The 23893-nt window shown below is 36.4% G+C and overlaps 2 protein-coding genes and 1 non-coding gene across 4 annotated transcripts; 1 reads left to right on the top strand and 2 right to left on the bottom strand.

Annotated features, from left to right (window-relative positions):
• Positions 1–46: 46 nt before the first annotated feature.
• Positions 47–16423, bottom strand: LOC112567138 (DNA-directed RNA polymerase III subunit RPC2-like). Its single transcript, XM_025243696.1, has 29 exons — positions 16268–16423; positions 15685–15774; positions 14551–14615; positions 14061–14136; positions 13341–13441; positions 12771–12980; positions 12492–12573; positions 12108–12257; positions 10876–10989; positions 10584–10769; positions 10209–10322; positions 9899–10009; positions 9516–9605; positions 9007–9169; positions 8484–8637; positions 8166–8240; positions 7569–7667; positions 7076–7203; positions 6667–6752; positions 5482–5605; positions 5140–5298; positions 4705–4825; positions 3555–3698; positions 2845–2911; positions 2545–2650; positions 2218–2314; positions 1871–2068; positions 1310–1399; positions 47–968 (listed from the first exon to the last, which is right to left on the bottom strand). Exons 1-29 carry the CDS (start codon positions 16334–16336, stop codon positions 836–838), a joined length of 3402 nt encoding a protein of 1133 aa, XP_025099481.1. The 5' UTR covers positions 16337–16423; the 3' UTR covers positions 47–835.
• A 20-nt stretch (positions 16424–16443) lies between these two features.
• Positions 16444–23045, top strand: LOC112567152 (reticulon-4-interacting protein 1, mitochondrial-like). 2 transcript variants are annotated; one of them, XM_025243720.1, is made up of 10 exons: positions 16444–16924; positions 17037–17188; positions 17392–17460; positions 17713–17837; positions 18580–18628; positions 19334–19470; positions 19791–19974; positions 20651–20743; positions 22273–22391; positions 22742–23045. In XM_025243720.1, exons 1-9 carry the CDS (start codon positions 16621–16623, stop codon positions 22381–22383), a joined length of 1224 nt encoding a protein of 407 aa, XP_025099505.1. In that variant the 5' UTR covers positions 16444–16620; the 3' UTR covers positions 22384–22391; positions 22742–23045. The 2 variants fall into 2 exon arrangements, with proteins under 2 accessions (XP_025099505.1, XP_025099504.1); XM_025243719.1 differs by having other exon boundaries at positions 16445–16924; positions 22273–23045.
• LOC112567386 lies at positions 21585–21735 on the bottom strand. Its single transcript, XR_003099817.1, has one exon. It is a non-coding gene; the product is annotated as a U12 minor spliceosomal RNA (small nuclear RNA).
• Positions 23046–23893: the final 848 nt, after the last annotated feature.

Genomic DNA, 23893 nt, shown 5'->3' on the forward strand with positions numbered 1-23893 from the left:
AATAAATGAACTTAAAACAAAAATAGTAACCAGTAAACGAGTTCTGTTCTGTTTTTTTCTTCTCTTTCACTTTAATTCTTGCTTCAATGCATGTACACCACACAAACAAGTGCATTCATACACATATATCTACACTATACAGGTATGTACACACACACACCCTGCTCCTATATTGAGAATAAAAGATCACATATATTTTCATGGCATTCTATATTTACACTCACCTTTTAGACTTAAAACATGCATTCACACATAATGCAAACAGCCAATGCAGAATAAAACTTTTTTAGCAGCATGAACAATAGCATTTTCCAAACATCTACAAGGATGGAATGCTGTCAAAAAGCCATGTTCTGAAGACAACACCACTTCTCATGATGCTCTCATGAAACCCACTTTAGAAAGACAAAAATAAAACTTCAGATAAGAACTTCTGAGTGCAGTTGTAAAGCTTCATAATCAGAAGAGGTTTATTATTAAGCATCATTGTAAGTTTGCTAAAAAAAAAAAACTAAAAAAAAAAAACTGCTTTATACTTGACCCTCCTCTTATCTGATGACAATATTTTAACGTCTCCTTTGTTAGAACACTGTCTGAAATAATACCGTTCACATTGTTTACTGTTTAAACTCTCTGCCACATCATATTGTGTTGATGCTCAGAAATGCAAAGCTCACACTGCTATTAGCAACACAAACATCATAACATAAAGCAACTGCACTGAATAAAGGCAAAGAATTGTGCACATGAATTCTGCCTTGTTCTTTCCTTTCTTCATGCATTTTGTGAAAGACAGTTTTAGAACAGCACTGATGAAGATAGTGCCAGGCTACTGCTATAACTCATTGTACTTCTTCAGGGATAAACGAGGAATAATGTTCATTGACTGTAACTCCTGAAACAGCAGCTTGCATGCATATGGCATCTTGAGCGTTGACACTTCTTTAGAGGATTCACAGTACTTGCACCTGAGTAAAAAGATGACAACAACAAAAAAGTGGGTAAAGCCCCCATAATTTATACAGCCAAATACTGAAAAAATGACAACAACATATGTACATGTGATTCTATATGTCATAACTGACCGCATATGCAGATACATCATACCAAGAAGGCTCTGTTAGGGGAAGGGAAATAATCGTTTCTCTGTGTATGTATGCATGTGTGCACTCATTCATATATATTATGCAAGGTGTGTGTGGACTAAATGCAATGGTTGTTTTGAGATGCAATTAGAATGAAGACAATGCAGACTTCATATGAACAACAGTCATCAAAAAGAAAATGTACACTGAATCAGGTCACTCACCATCCTGAGTAGCCAATCAGGCCACACTGGCCACACACATCCACCTCAAAGGCATCACTGGAGATCATTAACCTCTCTAACAGCAGCATGCTGTACATTTAAAAGAAAAAAAATGTCATTTCAAAGGTAAATTATCTTTATACAGATGTTTAGTCACATCTCCCTCCCACCCCCACTACACAAATGGATACATTTAACCTTAAATAATACATTTATAACGACCCTATGCTCCTCGATGAGTAACAAGGAATAAACAAACAACATACATTTACAAGCGTGCACGTGCACACACGCATGCAGAGACACACATTTACTCACAAGTTTACATGTATGTGAAAGTAAAATGCAAAAACACACACACTTACATGGATATATATATATCAAAAGAAAAAAAAGCCTGCGCGCACACACACACATATGCATAGGCAAGTATAAGTATTAAAGAATCATTATAGTTACTTTCTTTGGAAAGATGGGGGAAAAAACCTCTCACTGACTGAAGCGTAAAATACAGTGGTAAGACCATAAACTATCAACAGAGGAAAAGACTTTTTTTTTAACCTGGCTCCATATCCTATCAAGCAGTCTCTCTCCATCTCCCCTAGTCGAAGACCACCATCACGGGCACGGCCTTCTGTTGGCTGACGGGTCAAAATAGCCCGTGGACCTTTGGCACGGGCATGCATTTTGTCCAATACCATATGCTTGAGCTTCTGGTAATAAATAGGCCCAAAGTAGATGTAGGCTTCCTCTGGCTCCCTGCAATATTTGTTACAAGTCTCTTGTAAAGGGGCACAAGTCTGTGACTAGATCATGGCACATTTCATCATTTCTCTTTAAATGAGAACATAAAGAAAATAACCCAGGATATCTAAGCCACTACAAGATTGTCTAAAGCAAAGACTCACCCAGTTATGCCAGAAGTCACAAAGTCTTTTCCAAGATAGTTGAAGCCATTGCGCACCAGCACCTCAGAAAGATCTTCGATTCTGTCACCACCAAATGCTGTACAGAAAATTTCTTAGAAGATAGCTCTGCTTCACATCACATTCCTTAAAAGTAATTTGTGTAAACTTGTGCTCATTGTTACAAGCACTAACCAAATATACAGCAAAACAGGAATGTCAGAGCGGACCATCACCAGCATGAGCAATCCCACAAAAGCTGCCAAACTCTGGGGAACCAAAGAGTAAAAAAACAAACAAAAAAAACCACAACTTTGCTTATGTTTTTACCTGTACCATAATGGAATTTGCCCTCAAGTACACCAGCCTTGCCCCCCAGAAGCTCCATGAGTTTACCCACTGTCATACGAGAAGGGTAGCCATGGGGGTTCATGATCTGTAACAAAAGACCTCAATGAGTAGACATGAGAAAAAAGTGTGTGTGTGTGTGTGGGAGGGGGAGGGATATTCAGCAGAAGAGGAAACAGGAGACAGGCACATGTAGTGCAAGACATCAAATCAACCAACATAATAAAAGCAGACTGAGAACATAGGTAACATCAGGGAAGAAGGGGTTAACAACAAACTCACAATATCAGGGCAGATGCCTTGGTCAGTGAAAGGCATGTCTTGTTGAGGAACAATGAGTCCACAAACTCTGAAAAAATAATAATAATAAATGCAAAATTTCTAAAGCGCATACTCACATTCCTAAGGAGCATGCTCTTAGCGCCTTAAGAACAAGAACAAGACAAGGACAGCGTATGAAGGACAAGAAAATAAATAGCATATGAACTATGAAAGAATAAACAAGAGTACTAACGATGAATTAAAAACAAAATACAGAAAATACAAAGAGGAAGCAACTAACAAGAACCGAGAGTATCGTGATAAAGATGAGCAGGGAAGGGTGTGAAATAGGACTAGCATGATGGAAAAGGGTGTTTAGAGTAATGATATGGTAAAGGTGTGTTTTCAGTGCATGTTTAAAGGATAAATGATAGTGGGTAGGTGGCAGGTATGGAAAGGAAGAGAGTTTCATTGTTTCAATGCACAATAACTAAAAATCCTGTGGCCACATGTTGTTGTTCTGGTGACAGGAAGAGTAAGGAGACAATGATCAAATGTCATTCCCAAACTGTGTCAAATCAAGTGACACAACATATTTCTTTTTTAAATGAGATGATGTGACATTTATTGAAAAAGCACATAATGACATCATATTTTTTCCCTCATTCAAAATTTCAAAGGAAATCAATTCCTTACAATAACCTGTTGACACAAAATGCTGCACTCCTCACCCTTTCTGGCCATGCCGACTACTGAACTTATCCCCTATCTCGGGCCGCCGTGTCTGCCTAAGCAGAATCTTGATCAGGAAGGCCTCATCTGGGTTGGATGTCAACAAAACCTTCTCTACATAGGAAGGTACAGGGCCTTTGTACCTAAAATCCAACATAAAACTTATCATATTACCTATTCAGTCTGACATAAACACAACTTATCTTTACTATGCAAACAGATATGTGCACAACATGAGGACACAAATGTAGAAAATATACATTGACGAAAATTTTATACTGATTTTTTTCTTCAGTAGATTTCCTCTCCTAACAGATTACAGAAAAATGCCAGAGAATAACAACAAATAAAAGAGGTAAAGAGGGGAGTGGAAAGGGCGAGAGAAATCACTTCGACAAGGAAATGCTACTCACAGCTCAAACTTATCTCCCATTTACAATGCAAGAACCCTTCACCACTGCAATCTACTTCATATCTCATGGATTAGGTATTTATATCTACTCTATACCCATTCCTGGATGAGACAGTGTAGCCTGGAAGGTAATGTGTGCTTGACTTTGAAATAAAAGGTTGCTGGTTTGCTTGGAACAATGACTGAAAAAACTCCCCCTGACCACCTAGCACGTGAGTACCTGATTTATCGGAAAAGTAAAAGGGTGGCAGAAGGCTAGATACTACCTATCACATGCCATGCTCTAGATATTGTGAACTATGAACCACAGTTTAAAGCACCTACAACTTACTAGCCTATGAGATCTTTTATCTTTACTTCCAATATCCACTTCACATACTTCCCCTCATAAACATGCATGAAATATTAATTTAATTAACATCTTCCCATGCATGTTTACCCACACTAATCTCAAAGTATTTTTATCACATCAGAAGTAAATGATGAAGGAGACTAGTAGCATAGTCTAAAGTGCCAGTTACTATGACAGTGAGAATTGGGTGTCATGACTTCAGATCCTAGCTCTGGATGTGACCTGTTCACAGGGTTGACTATCAGTTGTTTTCTCCAGGTACTCCAGTTCTCCCACCCTGTATGCATGTGTGAATGATAGTGACTTTGTAAGGTGCAAATGATTTCTGTTTCCTGTGGTGTGTGCCAGTCTGCTTTTGTAGAAGTAATCTTATGATTCCACTTACATGATGGGGACTTCTTTGTATTGGGGTTCTCTAGACTGGCCTGGGGCTGAAGGGAGTGGAGCTATAGTGACTGTTGGCATACTTTTGTTGACCAAAACTTGTCTGTTTTCAACACAGTCCCCTGAAATCATTTTGTAAATTCATCACACACAGAACAGAATTTCTGCATTTTTAAAGGAAATCACCAAGCTAGTAATTAATGTCCATCATCTGGCTTCTTTGATTCTAATCATAAAAGATGTCATCTTGAGACATTTGTGGACAAGCAGCTAAGACACACATTTTAAATTATTCTCAAAGCCTAAATGTGAGTGTCAAACACTAAATATATCCTGTCTACATATCTTTTCTTACATCAAAGTATATGACATTTTAAAAATATGGTGTCTTTATCTCAAAATGAATATCCAAAACAACTCTTGTTCCAAAACTGACCTGGAGCCACAATTCCATCAAATTCAAGCAGCTGGTATGCCCACTTGGGCTTTGATGTTGTTTCATCCAACTTAGCTCCCATCAACTTGTCAAACGTCTGGTTAGCATATCGCTTGACAGTCACAGTCTGCTTGTGGTACACCAGACAACGTCCAAAGCCTGAACCATTTAATACAGCCTTTTTAAAGTTAATAACAGTATTTTATTCCAATCACAGTTAAGAGACACGTTAAAACAAAAATCAAGGTACAGATGACTAAGATGTCGTATCTTTTAAATACTACATAAATAATGGTGAATTTTCACCAAAAACTAAAAATATTGAAGCACATATGGTAATACCTCTGTCAAGAGAAGCCTTGTTAAGAATCAGAGCATCCTCTATGTCATAGGCACTAAAGCTCATTACTGCCACAGTTGCATTCTGACCTGCAGGTAGCTTGTCAAAGTTGATTAGCTCAATTGTCTGAAAAAAAAATAGTTGAACAAAGTGCTGTAAGAAAGTTTTCCTGCATCAAATTAAGTTTTATTTCAGCTAGAAATGTATATTAAGTGTCTTTATCCTACTTGACCCAGTTTACATAGCATGATTGTTACTGTACTTAAAGCTACCAGCCCCAGGAAGAATAACTCTGACCCTGTAACTCCACGTGGCGCCTTTGGTCTGATGCTTGATGTAGCTTCCTTCCAGTGTGACCTGTATTCTTCATTCAAAAATCTTAGCTCAGCCCTCAAGATGCTGTTTTTTATGTCAAAGGCTTAGAGAAAAAGACAACAGCCACAATCAAGAAGACTACAGCTAAGCTTTTGTCAAAAGTGGCTGGTGGCTTTGGCATCGGCCACCATGGATAAATATTCTCCTAGCGTATGGGAGTCATCAGTGTTCCCTGTACTGCACTTTTCCCACCACCTTGATTCTCTATCTTCACATGAAGCGGTGAGCTACTTACAGCCACTACATGACAGAATCTACCAGTGGTCACAGCAGCATTAATTGAAAGTCTCATTCATCTCTCCAGCACCAGTCCTCCTGGGGCTCCTCTTCTGACCATTGATTAAGGTTGCCTGGACATCACCATTTTTAGGAAAGCCAGCTGCAAGAACCCATCTGTCATTTGTCCCCGACCATGAGAGAGTCAGATCATGATTGATCTCTGTCGAGTGCCGTGTTCAAAAACTGAAGCTATAGTGCTGGCTATTGACAGGGTGGTAGTTAATTCATGCATTGTAGCCTGGAGGCATTTTTTTCTTCCCTGGCTCTGGGGCACTCCTCTTCCTCCTCCCACTCATTTAGCCGGCCGGCTCAGCACTCAGTCCCATGAACAGCCTTTGACTTTCAATGTGAGCTGTCTACGGCTGTGCTCAGGGATGTGGACAGGCATACCTAGCTTCCTAGTAATCCATTATTTTCTGGTACCTAAGGAAGTTTGAAAAACATTCCTCTCTGTCACAAATTTTTAGTTTAAAATGTCAAAATCTGAGGAAAGGACAGGCAATTTCGAACCCTCTATGTAAAATTCCACTTACTTTTGATTTGACAAGCGGTGCATGAGGGTATGCTAAAAGGTACATCAGGGTGTCAATACGATTTCTCTGGTTTAATCCAATTGTACCTGAAATGTTTCAAAAAAAAAATAAATAAATAAATAAAAAGATGGTTTGTACAAATTTATGACTACATAAATTTAAATCAGAAAAAACAGAGCTTACTATGCTTCTATGAAAATGAAGATACACATATAATCATTGTATCTGCTTGGTGACAGTGAAGTTTCTAGGCCTGTCTCAATAACCACAAATTTTTTTTTTTTAGTGCCGATCTAACCCACCTGAGAGAAACTTGCCAAGAGCTTAATTACCCATTGAGTTACTTACCCTTAGTTTATTTACCCACAGAGCTTTTAACCCTTAGTTGTTTAGCCATGGAAAAACTTACCCATAGCTTGTTTACCCATGGCACATTGGTAGGTGATTCTAGGTGACTGGTTGTGGTGTGGATATGGAATCAAACCTGCACATACTCCCAGTATTGTGAAAGGTTCTATCTCCAGATGAGTTGTATCTCTGAAAAAGCAGCACATTCTCCCCATTTGGTAAGGCACACATAAACCCTTTGACAAACACAACTGTGTCATTTGCTTACTTGATGTGATTTAATAAAGTGACCACAAAGGAAACAAAATGAAATTTTCCTTGTAGATTTGCTTTCTTCAGTACTTATCAGATGACTCAACTATGAGAAGCTTAGGGGGTACAACTGCTGTTTCATCCTACAGATTTCTGCCCTTGGTCTTTAGGGTTAGTGGTTCCTGGCTACTCAGGGTTCTACTGGAGCCAGGAGCATTGCCCTCAGCTGTTAAGCTATACAAACCCAGCAATCTTAATAGTCTAATCATCTGGTTAAGTTAATAAAAGAAGCACATACTTACCCTGTAATGTCAGCCTCGTACAATGCAATCATACAGTCATTTTCTTCATTAACATCCAGGTACTCCACCAATCCTTCTCTCAAGAAGTCCTCAAAACTCCTGCAGTTACAAACACACAACATGCCATTCTTTGTCTGAAGTAATCTCCCCATTTAAGTACAAATAATTTTTTTAAGTTGGAAAGAGTAGTCGTTTTGTTTGATAATGTGCAAATGTCTTAAAAACTTGGACAATAGCTTTGATTTCACACTGAAGCCATAAAAGAGCGCATTTAAACCAAAACTTTACAAATATTACTAAGGAGAATGAAGTGAAAAAAAACCCATTGTTGTTAATTCTAACTTGTTCACACAATTCTCCCAACCAACCGAATATGAAAACCACCTGGACCACCACAAAAAAATTCTAACCAAAAAATGTCCCAACTGCTTGCTTCTGTTCATATAAGATGTGATGTAATATGTAGGTCATTTTTAAATATACTCTATATGTAAAATGCTTTAACTAGTCACCACTGACATTGACACTGAACTTGACAGCAAAATATTATATTCTTTAGTTCTGCACTTAGCTGTGCAAGCAGCTGCCTGCACTCACCTGAAACCTTGCGACAGCTCCTCTATGTGCTTAGATGTTACAAATGGACGTCTTTTCTGGACAATGATGTATGGCCTGTAAGTCAAAGAGAAAAAAAATTTCTCAAAAAAAAAAATTAATCAACAAATAAACTTAAAATACACAAATGACTGCATGCATACACATAATGCTGACTCAAACACACTTCATGCATACACATAATGCTGACTCAAACACACTTCATGCATACTTGAAAACATGAACACAAATGCTCTTGCATACAAGCATTTGTAAATTCAAACACATGTGCATCTGTACACAAAGAGTAATGTGTGTTACCTGCAAACTCGGCCTCCATCTGCAGCAATGTAAACACAACGATGGGCATGGTTTGGGAAAATGGAAACAAACTCACTGATGTAGCCAGCACGCCTCAGTAGACGAAATGTATTGACAAGTCTCTTATAGTTTCGAATTACTCCTAAAATGTTTCCTGAAATTTCCAGCAATCTCAAACAGGTTAGTAGGTTAGTGGTTGCAAATTGATATTTTAAGACATCTTACAAGACATGTACGACATGGATGACTGAAGAATAATTTTTGGTTAATGGAGATTGAAGTGGGGAGGCAAAAGATGAAAATGAATCTGTGGCAAAACCTTACATACAGTGGTATGTTGTAGCCAAAGATATATTTGAAAGATTTGCAGACAATAATTTTTCCACAATAATAATAAAAGCAAGAATAAGTCTCAGAGTACTATCAATTACAAAATAAATATCTGTAAAGTAGGCTAGAAAAAGTGGGAAACGATTTTAAAAAAAAGACAGGCAGGTTAAACAATAATGGAACAGCATTTTACCATTAAGAAAGACTATGTAGACTTGCAAACTGGAGAGCTCTTCACCGCTTAGTAACTGTATGTCCTCCACACCCAAATTCATGGCCAGCCTAATGAGAGGAGCCTCATCTTGGTCTGTGGTGATGTGGGTCATAAGTGCAAGATTTTTCACCAAACCACATGCCTGGTAAGAGGGACACAGATATTAAATCAGCAGGGACACAAAATGTTTTCTCTTACAATAATGACTGGCTGCAAGGCACCCTTCTTCCTTCCTCTCATATATATGTACTATGTATGTGTTCACGTGCACATCCAGACAAAAACCAACTCATCCAAACACTACTGCTTTCAATGCATGCATGTGTTAGGAATTTCATGGTAATATTCAATGATTTTTATTTCCAAAGACCAAAATGTTCTTCTATTTTTAAAAGTTAATTTACATGGTACTCAAAGAATACCAGAAATGACCAGTGCTGAGTCACAAAATATGGCAAAAGAAACAAAAAAATGACATCAAGCCTTACTTCCCCTTCTGGCGTATCTGAAGGGCATAAAAGCCCCCATTGAGAAGGCTGAAGGGAACGTGGACCACTCACTTTTCTTGTTTTTTCAAACTAAAGAGGAAAGAGAAAATTATTCCAAAAGATTACTTTTGCTTTTAACTAGATAAGTAAAAATAATTATACAGGTATAAGTTTTACATGTAATCAGACATCAATAATGCCACCAAATGTTAGCTTAAGCCTCTGCATACAAACATAAAGCAAAACATCATCCCCATTTAACCCCCTGGAAAGACTTTCAAAATTTTACATTTATCTTTTTCAAAGATGGGATGAAGATTTATGTTAAAGGTATGAAATTTGGATGCATTAAAATTTGGCATCAAATTAAACGTATAGCTAACCTGACTGTTGATACGTGTCATCATGCCTAGAGCTGATATGTATGACAGTCGTGACAACACTTGTGTCACACCTGCTCTCTCCATTTTGAAACGCTTTATTGTCCAGTTCCCCTGTTCAGAGACAAGAAATATAGCAAAAAGTCAGGTTTTGACACTACAAACCACTGATATGATGAATAACATTTTCCCTTTTTGTTTAAATTATAACTTCATATGAAGTGGCTGAAAAAAGCTCTGCATAGAGCATTTTTCACTCATAGGTCAGATATGAGCTTCTTTCGTCAAAATGATGAAAGAAAAAGAAGCTTACTGTAGAGATGGCATTCACAAGTCCATTAGTAATCTGATCCTGGCGCATTTGGCGGACAATGTCAAACTGGGCTGCTCTTGGCTTGGGGATGGTCATGTCTGCAATCTTTTTCAGCTGGAAACAAGCACACATATACTGTGACACAGCTTACAATATTAACATCATTTTTGTTGCCAAAAGTCATGCAAAAGCTAAAGGGTGGATCCTCCAAAACCACAAGATGAGCTTTGTTAAGCTATTCACAGTACCAAACCGACATCTTTTTGCTCACACTCTAGTATAGATTATTGCAGATATCGTCCTGTCTGTTTATCTCAGCCAGTTCAATTATTCTTGATGCTGCTTAAATTAAATTCAAAAGTTTATTTTACCAACCTCTGCATTAAATTTTTTAAAGAGATCTTCAAACAGCAAAGACAAAAGTTGTCCTGCTAGTTCCAGACGCTTGTTACCATAGTAATCACTGTCATCAACATGGATTCGACCAGTCTGGGCAAGTATGACTCTACGTATCATTAACGCCATGTATGTGGCCTTGATCTTGAAGTTCCACTGGGGTACCTGAACACAGACAAAAGTCCGAACATCAACTATTGTTCATCAAATGTCTCTTAAACAAAATATGAAAACTTAGAAGAGTCGAGAGCCAAACCACATGAATACTTACTGGTACATGGGCAAGCACAAGGTTATGCAGCACCTCTCTAGCTTCATCAGTCTTGCTCTTCTTCTGGCCCCACAAGCTGCGTGTTCGAATTTTGCTCCATATGTACTTCAGTGCCTGGAGTAAAGTCAAGCACATTTTTAATTTTATGCTTGTTACATACCCCTGTTCACTGGCTATACCATACTCTTAAGAAAAACAAACTAAATAAAAAAGTAAAAGCTATGGTTTGTGATTTTTAGCAAGATTTGTCCATCTGGCTTTGAATTTTGTAAAACTTGCACTAATCTTTGCCAGTTACACTTCCTTTGTTATAAAAATAATCTACACAAACCTCTAATGAAAAGTGAAAAGTTAGGAAAATGCCAGGATTTTGTTTGCAAGCACAAACAATGAGTTCCTACTGTTTTTCAATCTGCTCACACATATCTATTCAGAATTCAAATTTTTATCTCATTTCCAGACTCTTGCTTTTTTTTTGTTTTTTTTAATAGCAGAACATAGTGCTTCTAGGGACTTAAAAACTCGTAGGGTGGGAATTTATGTACCAAGACTTAAGATACTGAGGTTTTACTGTACTGTTCATCAGACTTCTGAACTTCATGTTCAATTTTTTAGTAGTTAATTATGAAATAATTGCTATTGGTCTTCATTTCTATTTTGCTGACCTATCTGCATAATAGATAAGCAGGTGTTTATACAGTGAGTAAACATTATTTAGGTTGGCGTGCAGGATTCAAGTATACCAGAATATGATAGGAGTTATTCCCACAAGAGTAATGTCATGAAAGCAATTTTCTGGAACAAGGTACATTTCGATACCTGCACTACTACTTTTATAGTACAACCAGGGGTCCATCATATCTCTGTATACTTTCTCTAATGAATTTGCATCTTGATTTTTGTTTACATCTACCTTCAATTATGACATATATCTCTAAAAATTGTAAATATGCACTGAGTCAATACAAAGTACTATCTCAGCTAAGCAAAGGATCAACAAGAATAATGTAGCCTCATTTGACATTAAGAGCGCACACACAGAGATCTGTATGCATTCATAAAATCTGTACATCCAAACAAAAAGAATAAAAAGGTAAAATCCATGGAAAATAAACCCCACCCAAAATTAAACCTTAACTTTCTGTGCTATAATTTTGATTAGAAATGCTTGTGTTTGTTTCAGGTTAATAGCACCTTATTATAAGGTGGGTTTTTTTTCATTCAGTACTCACCTGGTTCTGTGTGAAGACCTGTGCTCGATGACATTCCTCCAGGCAGGGCGCCATGGCTGCTAACATGTCCTCCTCACCACCAACCATTTGAACAATCTCCTGATCACACTCTATGCCCATAGCCTTGAAGACAATGGCTACCGGCAAGTCCTGTACATAGTGACCATTGTCCATAAAGAAATTTAAAGATGTACATGTAGAAATGTAAATGCAGTATAACACACATGAATTAAGACATGTTTCAGATGGAGTCAGTAAGAAAAGAAAAGACAAAAACGACGGAGCTGAAAAATGCAACGGACATGAATGTCTATGCGTACATTCACGCTGCATGAAAAAAACAATTATTAAATACATAAATTAAAATTGTTACAGATGACCAACCTCTGAGAAGGAGTTGTGCTTGAGGTAGTATTTTTCATGCTTCACTATAACATATGTTTTTGTTTTCTTCTCATGAGTGGAACTGGAAGAAAATAACACAAACATTCAAATAACAACAAAGCTCAAACCAATCTGTAAATAAATCAGACTGTAAAAATCTATAAACTTAACTTGTAAAATAAAAATACCAAAACTCATGATCTTCCTTTTCAAAGTTTCATAAAATTGCGATTACTTGTGGTTAAGTGCTCCAAGATGATGAATTAAAACTGCTTATACCTTGTGACAGAACATTCAATATTTCCTTTGCTGTCTATATCAACAATCATTCTGTTCTTTGACAACTGTTCTTGAATCAGAATGACTTTTTCTGTGCCTCTCACAATAAAGTAGCCACCAGGATCCATGGGACATTCATTTAACTTTGCCATTTCTGCGGGACTTTTTCCTGTTAGCACACAATTTGAGCTGCGCAGCATAATTGGCATCCTGTAAAAATATACAACCCATCATCAGTGGATATTACATGCTTATTGCTTATTTATTCCGAAGGTACTGGCAAGGATAGGGAATTTTAAAAACTGCAACTTGCAACCACAAATGGGGGAAATAAAGTTTTGAATAGAGATGCATCTCTGAGTTTATGACAGATTATGTGTCTGTTCCAGGTCCTAACAAAAGATAAAATAACCACAAAATCAGCGATATTTAATGTCTGGAAATTCATTTTAGCCCACAACAATGATTCACACAAAGATCCAAAGAAATGCTAAACAATTTTCTGGTAATAATAAAAATGTGCTTTGTGATACCTTTATCTACGGCGCAGTTTGCAGTTAGTTTGCTTACCTTCCAATTGGCAGATTATTGCGAATGATTCTTTGCGATCCTCTTGTGTATTCAACATCGACTGTAATAGGTGCTGAATATGTCATGTCTCGAAGCCTGCACTGCAATATTTTAAAGAAATCATATAAGGAAAATAACATACATGGATTTATGCTGTCTAGGAAAATAAAGGTTTTCTCAAATACAATATAGGCACTGAAAACTGTCTAGGTAGTCATGGATACCAGCTTCTAAGACATTGTTTTCTTCTTCTTCACTTTCTAATGAGAACTTCAGTATCTAGCTTAGATCTTCCCATTGTTGTCTATTTACCAATCAGTTTCCTTCCAAGAATATTTCTCTACACTATAAAACAAAGTCGCTGACTTTATTAACTCAATCTTTGTCTATAGAAATGTCAATTTAAGAAGGTCTTGGTGTTTGCTCATGACCAACAACTATTTACTTCTTGATTTCAAATATAGCATCATGACTGAATTCATGACCTTCATCTAAATAATGCAGTGCTACCCAATAGGGCAGGAATGGAAATTTAATGAGAATACTCACTAGTTTCTTTCTATTCATTATTTAACTATGAAATAGTATCGTAAATCAATAATACAACTACAATTTCAATCGCTGGGGTTTTTTAATTTATAATTCATAGCCAGTTCTCATCTATAACCAAAGTAAGAAAAACCTCTCTTTAACACTTTTTATCTTGTACAAATACACAACCTCATGAGGTGTGATGGGCTTGGTGATGTTGAATCCTTCCTCTACATCTGGCATTCCAACATAAATGTTTAAATACCTGGTAGAAAAAAAAAAGAAGCAACGCAAAATAATATTAAAAAAATAACCCCCTACAAAAGCATGTAGTAATAGAATGAAATATATATATATATGTCAAAGTACAAATCATATAAGTTAAGGATGAATGCTACTGACTAGACGGATATTTATTGCCACTCAAACACAAATAGCAACTGACTTATCTCAACAATGTAGCAGACATGCAGGTTTGATGCTGGGGAAACAGTTCACTAAGTGGTTAGAGTACTCTCAATCAAATATATACTTCTAGCTACAAATCAACAATATCAAAAACTGCCTAATAGAAGGTAAGGTGTAACATTCTGATGATGTTAAAAAGAATAGTCATGCACAACACATGTTCTCTAGTTTCTATAATAAACAGTGTTCCCTCCTCAAAGTTCTCACTTACTTCAAATAGAAATTAGGATCTGCATCACTTGTCACCTTGTCATTCGCTTTCATTATCTTCTTCAGCTATAGCCAAAAAGAAATTTTGAGATGTTCAGTATTCAACAAATGTGTGACATCAACAAAAACAGTCTTATCCTTCTAAAAAAGAATTGTCAAACTATTTTTTAAATTTCCTTGAACACGTACAAAACTTTTTTTTTACAAAAAACATCAGGATTCTTCTGACAACAATAAAAGTGTATTATGACCGAAAAAAATCATCAGCATTTCCAGAAGAAAAACAAAGCGTTTTATTACATTCTAGGCTGCATAGTATGTATTGATTAGTGACAATAACAATGTCACATGCAAGATTACCACAACTGAAACAAATACTTTGGTACAGTTTGAAAACTTTAAGCTCATAAACATCATTCAAGGGTTGTACGAAGACTTGTCCTGCCAAGTTATTCATAATGGCAAACTTGAAGGAGAGAACATCCTGGAAACAGATTGCTTTGCATATCTGGGGAGCATTGTCAACAAGGACGGTGGAGCGGATGATGACATCAAAAGCTGCATTAACAAGGCCAGGTATGCTTTCAACAGCCTACACCCCCTCTGGAACTCCTGAGCATTATCCTTCAGCAGTAAGACCCGCATCTTCAACACCAATGTGAAGGCAGTCCTACTGTATGATTATGAAACCTGGAGAGTGACAAATGCCATCAACAGCAAGCATCAGACCTTTACCAACCGATGTCAACACCATATTCTGGGAATAAGATGGCCAGAAAAGATCTCCAACAGTAGCCTGTGGAAAAGAACCAACCAGAATGCCACTAGTCAAGACATCAAAATCAGTGCAAAATGGGGCTGGATAGGACATACCCTGCGCAAACCAGCTTACACCATTGCTAAGCAGGCACTTGACTGGAGCCCCCAGGGGAAAAGGAGAGTTGGGAGACCAAAGCAGACTTGGGAAAAAAAACAGTAGAAAGTGAGGCAAAGGACATCGGAACCAAATGGGCCCAACTGAAGGTGGCTGCCCAAAACCGGGTTCGCTGGCGAGGCGGTGTTGCGGCCCTATGCTCCTCATGGGAGCAACAATTTAAGGAATAAACTAACTAAACTAAACAGTTTGAAAACTTACCTCAACATTGATGAAGTAGTTAAATGAATCGATATGTTGCTTCACAAGTCCTTTCACTTTCAAAAATGCTGGTAAAAGCTTCCATTTTTCCTGCAAACATTTAATAGAAATTGCAGTTAAAATAAGTATTGTACACTGCAGAATAGTTTTATTTAACAAGGGTCGATATGTGAAAAGCCAACAAATTTGCACACTGTTAAACAGATCTTTGTTATGCACCGTTTTATGACAGACGTCCTTTGGTGCCTATTTACACACAAAAAAAAAAATGAAAATGATCAAGCTGCAAATAATAATGTAGTTTTCGTTTAACTGTTCATTTTCTAATAATTTAAATAATATGAAGACTATTTCTGTAATCTATACCTTATACATCGTTCCTTCTTTCAGGATGTCGGTATATCAAAAGATTACAATTAGTCTTTTCATTCCCCCCCCCCATTTTTTTTTTTTTTGTTTTTTTGTTTTTTGTTTAATTGAAATTGAATCGAACATTCTTCACAGGTTATGCTTTTCTCTATTTTAGACATAAGACACCACCACACACAAACACAATGTAACATACATGAAGAGGTGCGTTTACCTCTATGGTTTTTACAGAAGCTGAAAGCTGCTCTTTATCAAGACGCATTACTTCTTCTATCGACTTCATTGCGATCTGAAATTTCTTGTCTTGTAAACAATAACAATGTAAAAACTGGAAGTCACACCACGCACGTTCGGATCAGTGCAAGAAAGATAACTCTAATTCCTTGATGCTCTTCCGTCGTCTGTTATCAACAAACCTTGCTCATCATCTGAAAATTGGATTATCGCTTTATTTGTGCACAAATTAATCAGGAATAATATTGTCTAACTTTGTTATCACATGTATTCACTTATGTAACTTTTTGTGGACAGTAATTTTATTTTGTTCCTTTTCAATCTTTCAAAGAAATGGCTCTTGCACAGAACTGTGTAATTCATGTAGCTGCATTTCAGCGCACAATCTTTAAATTATCTTACTGCCATAGAGTTAAACAAGTAAAATGGTTTCTGGGAGGAAATTTCTGTAGAAGAGAAAGATTTGTTTCAACATCATCAGCATCTAAAATGGAAGCATGGCTGATTCATCAGTACGGTGGGAACAATGAACTAGCACTGTATGACAAGGTACGAACACCCACGATAAAGTCTCCGAATGAGCTACTGATCAAGGTTTACGCAGCAAGTGTAAACCCAATTGATGTTAAAATGCGGAGTAAGTACCCAAGTGTCACTCATCTCTGAAACACAGATTGCACACTTTTTTGACAGTTTGTCAACCATCTGTAATGATACAGATTGAAAATTAAAGCTGCAAACTGTTGCAGGTGGATATGGCAAGAAGCTACTTAAACTTTTGAGAATGCAACAGACTGGACTAAATCCTGGCAGTGAATTTCCTCTCATTTTAGGCCGAGATTTTTCTGGTGTTGTGGTAGAAACAGGTCAAGCTGTGAAGAACTTTAAGCCTGGAGATGAGGTGGTCAATCAATATTTTCTTCTAATTAGTATCAAAAGAAATGCATAAATGTTTGCTAATATATACTTGAAAAGTGATAGTATGACTTATGTGCAGTCAAGGCTTTGCTTCATTTTTGTTATTTGAGTCAGTATAGTTGCCTCAAACATTTGTATCGTAAGTGATTTCAGGTTGAAGATTTTCTTTTTTATCTTGTGATTAAGATATGGGGGGCCCTTGGTGCCCACAAACAAGGAACTCATGCACAGTTTACAGTGGCATCAGAAAATGAAGTGAGTTAAGTTTCTGATCTATTCTGTATTTACAGTTGTTAACTATGCAAGTTTTGACATGATGTCTTTCATGAAGAAATAGAAGAGGTGATAAAAGTTTTGAGAAGACATTTGCAAAATTTAAGATTACGTAAAATTGCTTAGAGAATGGTTATTGTCATGATTGAGGTACTGGAGATGCATGTTAATATAATCTATGTGCATGCTTATTAATAAGCATTTTTCAAAGTTTTTGTTACTATTGTTTTTCAGATTTCCAAAAAGCCAGAAAACCTTACTCATATAGAAGCTGCTTCCATTCCATATGTTGCTTTGACATCATGGGCTGCATTATGCAGTGTTGGAGAACTATCAGAAAAAAATGCTCGTCGAAAGAGGTGAACTACTAGTCCCTTCAAAGAAAATTATTGATTATTTCTGATTATTTCTCTGATCTGCTCTTCCCGTACGTTCCAGCTAGACAACTCCGCTCCTCGTCTGATGATCGTCTTCTTACTCTTCCTGTCACCAAAACAACAACAATTGGCCACAGGATTTTTAGTTATTGTACAGCAAAACAATGGAACTCTCTCCCTTTCCATATCTGCCACCTACCCACTATTGAATCCTTTAAGTGTGCACTAAAAACACACCTCTTCCGTAAACATGACTCCTAACAACCTTTCCCATAATGCTAGTCCTTTTTCACACCCTTCCTTTTACAATATCATGTTACTCTCAGCTCTTGTTCTTGTTATTTGGTTCCTCTTTTTGTTTTCTATATTTGATTTTATTCTTTGTTTAGTATGGTTGTTGATTCTTTTATAGTTCTTATGCTATTTGTTTGTTTTCCTGTTCCTCATATGCTGTCCATGTTTCGTTCTTGTTCTTAAGCGCTGAGAGCATACTCCTTAGGAGTGTGAGTATGTGCTTTACAAATTTTGGATTTTTTTATTATGAGTATGATTATTATTATTAAAATAAAGCTTTTATAGGTTTCTTGGGCTCTCAAGTACAGCAAATTGCTCAATTTTGACAGTGGTGCCCTGTTACACACACACACAAAACAGCTTTTTGATTTAAACAGTAAGAAAGAAGTGGAATTGCAAATTAATTTGATAAAAACTTCTTTTATTTCAGAATTCTAGTTCAAGGAGGATCAGGGGGAATTGGAAGTTTTTCAATACAGGTATATAAAAAATATTACTACTGCAAATCATTGATATTTTGATTTGTATTATTGTCATACATAATCTAAGATATTTACCTTTGAATGTAACAGTATGCAGTTATTGTCTCTAATTTTCACCTCAATGAGGTATCACTATTGGCATCAAAAGCAAATGAAACTGGAAGAATTTATGATGCATGACTACTTGGAAGATTTGTCTCTCTTTGACACCTTTTCTGTTCCTATCATAGGACACTGTTTAGTCTTGAATGGTGTCATATCCCATAAAATATGAACATGCAAAGCGTGTTGTGTTTAGATACCCATTGCTTTATTATGTACTCCTTCGATAGAACATCTTAAGGTAATCATCTATAGCTGTAAAGTGTAAAATTGTAACTGTAAACGCTTTACTGTGCAAGCATGTTAAATCATTATTTACCACTCGCTCCTCAATTCTCGATCATATATGTACATCATTCATATTTTCTCTTGGTGTCATCTGTTTTTCTTGTGTGGCATTGGTTTACTGTTGATTCATTTGTGATCTTTCCTGTACGACAGATTTAGCTCAACTCCACATTGGGAAACACACTCTTAAAATTCAGTTGTTATTACTATTTATGGTAAGCATACTCCTCTGCCTTTTAAAGAGTCACATAAGACCGATACAAATAGACAACGCATTTGCTTTTTGCACAAACTTTGTATTGTGTCCAACAGCTGTTAAAGGCATGGGATGCTCATGTAACAGCTACATGCAGCACAGATGCTGTGGAGTTTGTGAAGAATCTTGGAGCTGATGTTGTCATAGACTATAAGACTCAGAATGCCAGAAAGGAACTCTCCAGGCTAAAACCGTATGTATCCATGTTATGCTGAAACCTAGAAAGTTATTATGTAGGAGTGTTTTACTTTTTCCTTACTACAAAATAAATCTTTCCTTTCTTTGAACTTAAACACCTCTTTAGTTTTGACCTATGAGGAACCTATTAATTTACTTTTAAGTTCCATACTCTTGAAGTATGGTTGTTCATTTCTGTTATTTTACATGTGCCCTATTTATATTCATCATCGTGATCCAATGTTTTGTGGTGAAAGAGAGTTATTGTGATTTTGTAATATAGTCACAACTCATCTTGACTAATTTGAGAAACAACTTATTTTTGTGAACTTTCAGGTATGACTTTGTTTTGGACACAGTAGGTGGTCAGGTGGCAGACTATTCCTTTGATTTACTGGCTACATGGAAGAATGCCAAACTGGTGACAATTATCACACCCCTTCTGAAGAATGCTGACACTTTTGGCTATGTGCCAGGACTTGCCAAATCTGCATTCTCTTTGGGATCCAACCTGCTGAAGGTAAAGCATTTTCAGGCAGCAATCTGTTACAATGTTAAATCAGATAATTTACTTAATTATCTTGTGAAATATATTCATTTGGATAGGTTCTTTCTCTCTTTCTCGTGCTGATGTTAATCAGGGCTTCTGCTTACGCAAAAAATACAGTACAGTACGCATTAAAAGTTTGGAGGACCCCTTCAATTTTCGTCTATGGGGTCCCATTCAAATGTGGCCGAAGAACAGGGACCCCTTAAAAATCTGAAGAAGGCATCCCAGGACCCCAAAGAATTTAGCCTTAGCAGAAGCCCTGTTAATGCACCCATGCATAAATGTATGTGCATGATGCATAGTAAATCACCACTTAACTGAAAAGTCTGGAATGTTAGTCACCATTTGTCCATCTGTCCATCCATGCACACAGTGCTTTTTTAGCAATTCATAAACTGTTCTGTCTGTTCTTAGTATTTGCGAGATTAGGGGCACGTCAGGAGGGGCATGAATGTGGAAAATCCACACAAGTAACTTTAGGTTCTCCTACAGTTTAATTCTTGATCATATGTAGAACACAAAAAGTATGTATTTATGGAAATAAAAAATCAAAAAGTATATTTTTATGCCTAACATAGTCTGATTCTGTAAATGACTGTTGCCTCCATTGTACACATTTACTTGTTCTGTGTTCTTTTTATTGCAGGGTGTCACTGGAGGTCGGCACTATCGTTGGGCCATATTTGTCCCAAACAGTTATGCTTTGAGTAAAGTGGGACACTTGGTTCAAAGAACAGAGGTCAGTATATACAGTAAGCCTGTAATGTGGAAAAAATTGTTATATGTCTGTTGTCAGCACATGCATTGCAGAATGAATATCAGAAGTTATTGGATGGCAGGCATACGACTGGGTTACAAAATCAACCTAAAATCCACTCCTTACAAGTAGAGTTTGTTACTAAATGGCAGGTTTTTTTGCCCCATACTCTTTGGAGATGATAACTTAACCCTTAACGTACCAAGCCTACATCGTCAACATTGTTTATCAAGCTGGGGTTCTCAGAGGACCCCGTCTTTTTTTTTTAATTTCTCAACTGTTTGGGTTCTCAAATTGGGTTATGGGGGTTTCTGAAACTATATTTCAATGATACAAGTATTTTTAGCATTAAATATTTTGTTTGTTTCCATAGTTAGCCAATAAAATTTATATATGCTTCTTCATAAAAGTGTCTTAATTTTTACATATAAAACTGATTCAAATAATTTTAACAACAAATTTTTATATCCGATAAAAATGCAATATAATATTCAAGTGCAGCCAGTTACTTCATTTTACTAAAATAAATGCTCCAGATTCATGTGTTGCAGTTGTCCTTATCACATGTCACAGTTGTGTTGGTTCTATGTGTCTCACAGACAAAACATTTGCTTTTAATTTTTTTATGATGGTTTTATGTCTATATGATATTTATCTAAGTCGATGCAGGACACATAAAAAAAAATCAAGAGTAAATTAATTGTTCTGGCAGGATCACTAAAAAATCAACCTCTGGGGCACTCCGAGTACCCCCCTTGCTAATATTAAAAACTGGTGACCATGGGGCAGGATAAAAGGGCATACAAGATTTAATTTGAGATTTTGGTCAGCATCACATCCGTACGGTTAACCATCAAAGTAGGCGGGTCTCCTAGGCCAACCTGTACCTCACATAAATTTGGTCTGGTTTAAATATACCAAAAGCCCTACATTACTGGGACTCATTATTTTCCTTACTCATTAGTTTAAGCCAGTGTGATTGTGTCAAGTTTGTTATTGTTAAGGTTAATAAAAGCGACATGAGGCGGTTTTGAAGGGAAATAACTTATAAATTTCATGCTTTGATTCGTTAGTTGGTAATTTTGTTTATGTATATTTTTTTGGGCAGCTTCAAATATTAGGGTAAATAATAAGCTAAAAGATAGTAGTCACCAAAGTGAAAACTGTAACAATTAAACTATGCCTGAGATAGTGGTAACAATTAAACAATGCCTGAAAAGATTGATAACAATCAAATAATGCCGGTAAACTTTGATAACTATTAAACAATACATAGAAACATTATTTTAAAATGCTTTTGAAAACAAAGTTCATGGAATTTTTTTATCCAATGCAGTACCTTACAAATAAAGAAGATAATTAAGCTATACAGGGAGAAACATGTTAAAAGTCAGGATTTAATATGAGGTTAAACGAAGTGCATTTTTTAATCATGACAAATTCATGTGTAGAAGATATCAAATGTCTTCATTCCCTTTTTCTAAATCTCTTTTCTGTTTCTTATATTCCAGATAAGACCAGTAATTGAGCAAGTGTATCCATTCAAGGAGCTCTCAGAAGCATATGCAAATGTGGAAAAAGGACACAATCGAGGAAAAACAGTAGTAGACATGTCAACATGATATGACAGGTCACATAATGTTGAGTTTGCTTACATATTTGTGACATTGTGCATATTTTGCACTGAGGAATACTTACCTTTCATTTAGTGACTTTAAAATGAGGTATTCTTATACTTGACAGGTAAAATTACAAATTTTAGCATCTATGCAATTAAAATTGACCTAAAATTTTGACAGCAAGTGAAATATTATTTAGCAGTTATACTACAGGCAAAAGAAATGACATTGGTTATTTTTTCAGACCACAACCTCTCTCTAAGGTTATCATTATAAAGCCAAGATAGATGCAAAAAGTAATACAAACTGAAATAATTTTTTTTTTTTATCAGGAGTCAAAATAATTTTTTTTTATCTTCAGCACAGTGTAACAGTGGTACAATGCACATGGTCAGAAGCAGTATACTATCTAGGCACCCATATGTGAAGGTTGTGGCTTATTTGGAACTTCCAGCTACAAACCTCATCTATGCTGATGGCATTCACCTTCTTCTAAACACGAGTAGCTACACTGAGAACAGAATAAACTCTTTGCTTTGATACTGTTATTATTATGTCTGTATTTTCATGTAAATTTTGTAAAGTACTTTGAGCTAACCTTTGAAGGAAGTGTAAAGCGTTATTTAAATTCCAATTTATTATTTTAATAAAAGAATAAAAGCAAATGGATTTTTTTATACCTTTATGCAAGGTTTGCAAGCCTATTTAGATCTAAAATGTAGTCCACTGCTTTTTAATAATTACCATAATTTATAAGGTACATGACATAGGCACACTTAATTAGTACTATAAACATCATTTATAGGACATGACAATTATATTACCTTTAAGCTATGACAATTATTACATGCTCATCACAAACAAAATGCTACCAGTGACACACTTACTATTCAATGAACAGGTACATTTTTGAGGTAGTGATTAAGGATGACTATCAGTCTGTGGTTGAAAAAGAAAGGTAATCTGTGTGATTTACACTTAAACGGCTTAGAGACAGAAAACAACGATGGGGCAAAGTGGAGTGTAAAGAGAGAAAGACGAGATCAAAAAGCTAATTAGGAAACCAGACTAGAAAGGTAATTAGAAAACCAGACTAGAAAAGTAAGTATAAGAGCTACACAAAAGATGATGTAAAATCAGATACAGGCAATGCAGTCTTATAAAAAGACAGCATGCTTCATGGTGATAAGGTGTACAGCGGAATGCTGAACTGGCCTCATGACAACTAGCTAAGATGAGCGATTTGCGGTAGTCTAGTAACCTAGACAAAATTTAGCGAAAATGCTAGTCAGTACAAAATCATCGAATAAGGACATCAAAGGGATCAGCATGCTTGATGATGAGTTCTGTGTATTGCCTTGGGGCAATGACACAACCTCCCTTCATGACTGCGAAGTCGTACGGCACCAGGGACTACACCAACCACTTCTTCATAAGAGACACAAATGAAGAAAAGAATTGGGGAGAGGAACTGGTGTTTTATGCTGTCAGGCTTTATCATGGCAAGGCAGCC

The sequence above is a fragment of the Pomacea canaliculata genome, linkage group LG6 (genome assembly GCF_003073045.1).
Source record: "Pomacea canaliculata isolate SZHN2017 linkage group LG6, ASM307304v1, whole genome shotgun sequence".
NCBI lineage: Eukaryota > Metazoa > Mollusca > Gastropoda > Architaenioglossa > Ampullariidae > Pomacea > Pomacea canaliculata.

Excerpts from the sequence above, each read along its gene's own strand:
- LOC112567138 (XM_025243696.1), bottom strand. The coding sequence starts at position 16,336 with ATGAAGTCGATAGAAGAAGTAATGCGTCTTGATAAAGAGCAGCTTTCA. Across the intron at positions 12,981-13,340 it reads AATAATCTGCCAATTGGAAG|GATGCCAATTATGCTGCGCA; the intron begins GTAAGCAAACTA and ends ATATTTTTACAG. Across the intron at positions 8,638-9,006 it reads CTACATAGTCTTTCTTAATG|GAAACATTTTAGGAGTAATT; the intron begins GTAAAATGCTGT and ends TGGAAATTTCAG.
- LOC112567152 (XM_025243720.1), top strand. The coding sequence starts at position 16,621 with ATGGCTCTTGCACAGAACTGTGTAATTCATGTAGCTGCATTTCAGCGC. Across the intron at positions 16,925-17,036 it reads AATTGATGTTAAAATGCGGA|GTGGATATGGCAAGAAGCTA; the intron begins GTAAGTACCCAA and ends AAACTGTTGCAG. Across the intron at positions 19,975-20,650 it reads TGGGATCCAACCTGCTGAAG|GGTGTCACTGGAGGTCGGCA; the intron begins GTAAAGCATTTT and ends TTTTTATTGCAG.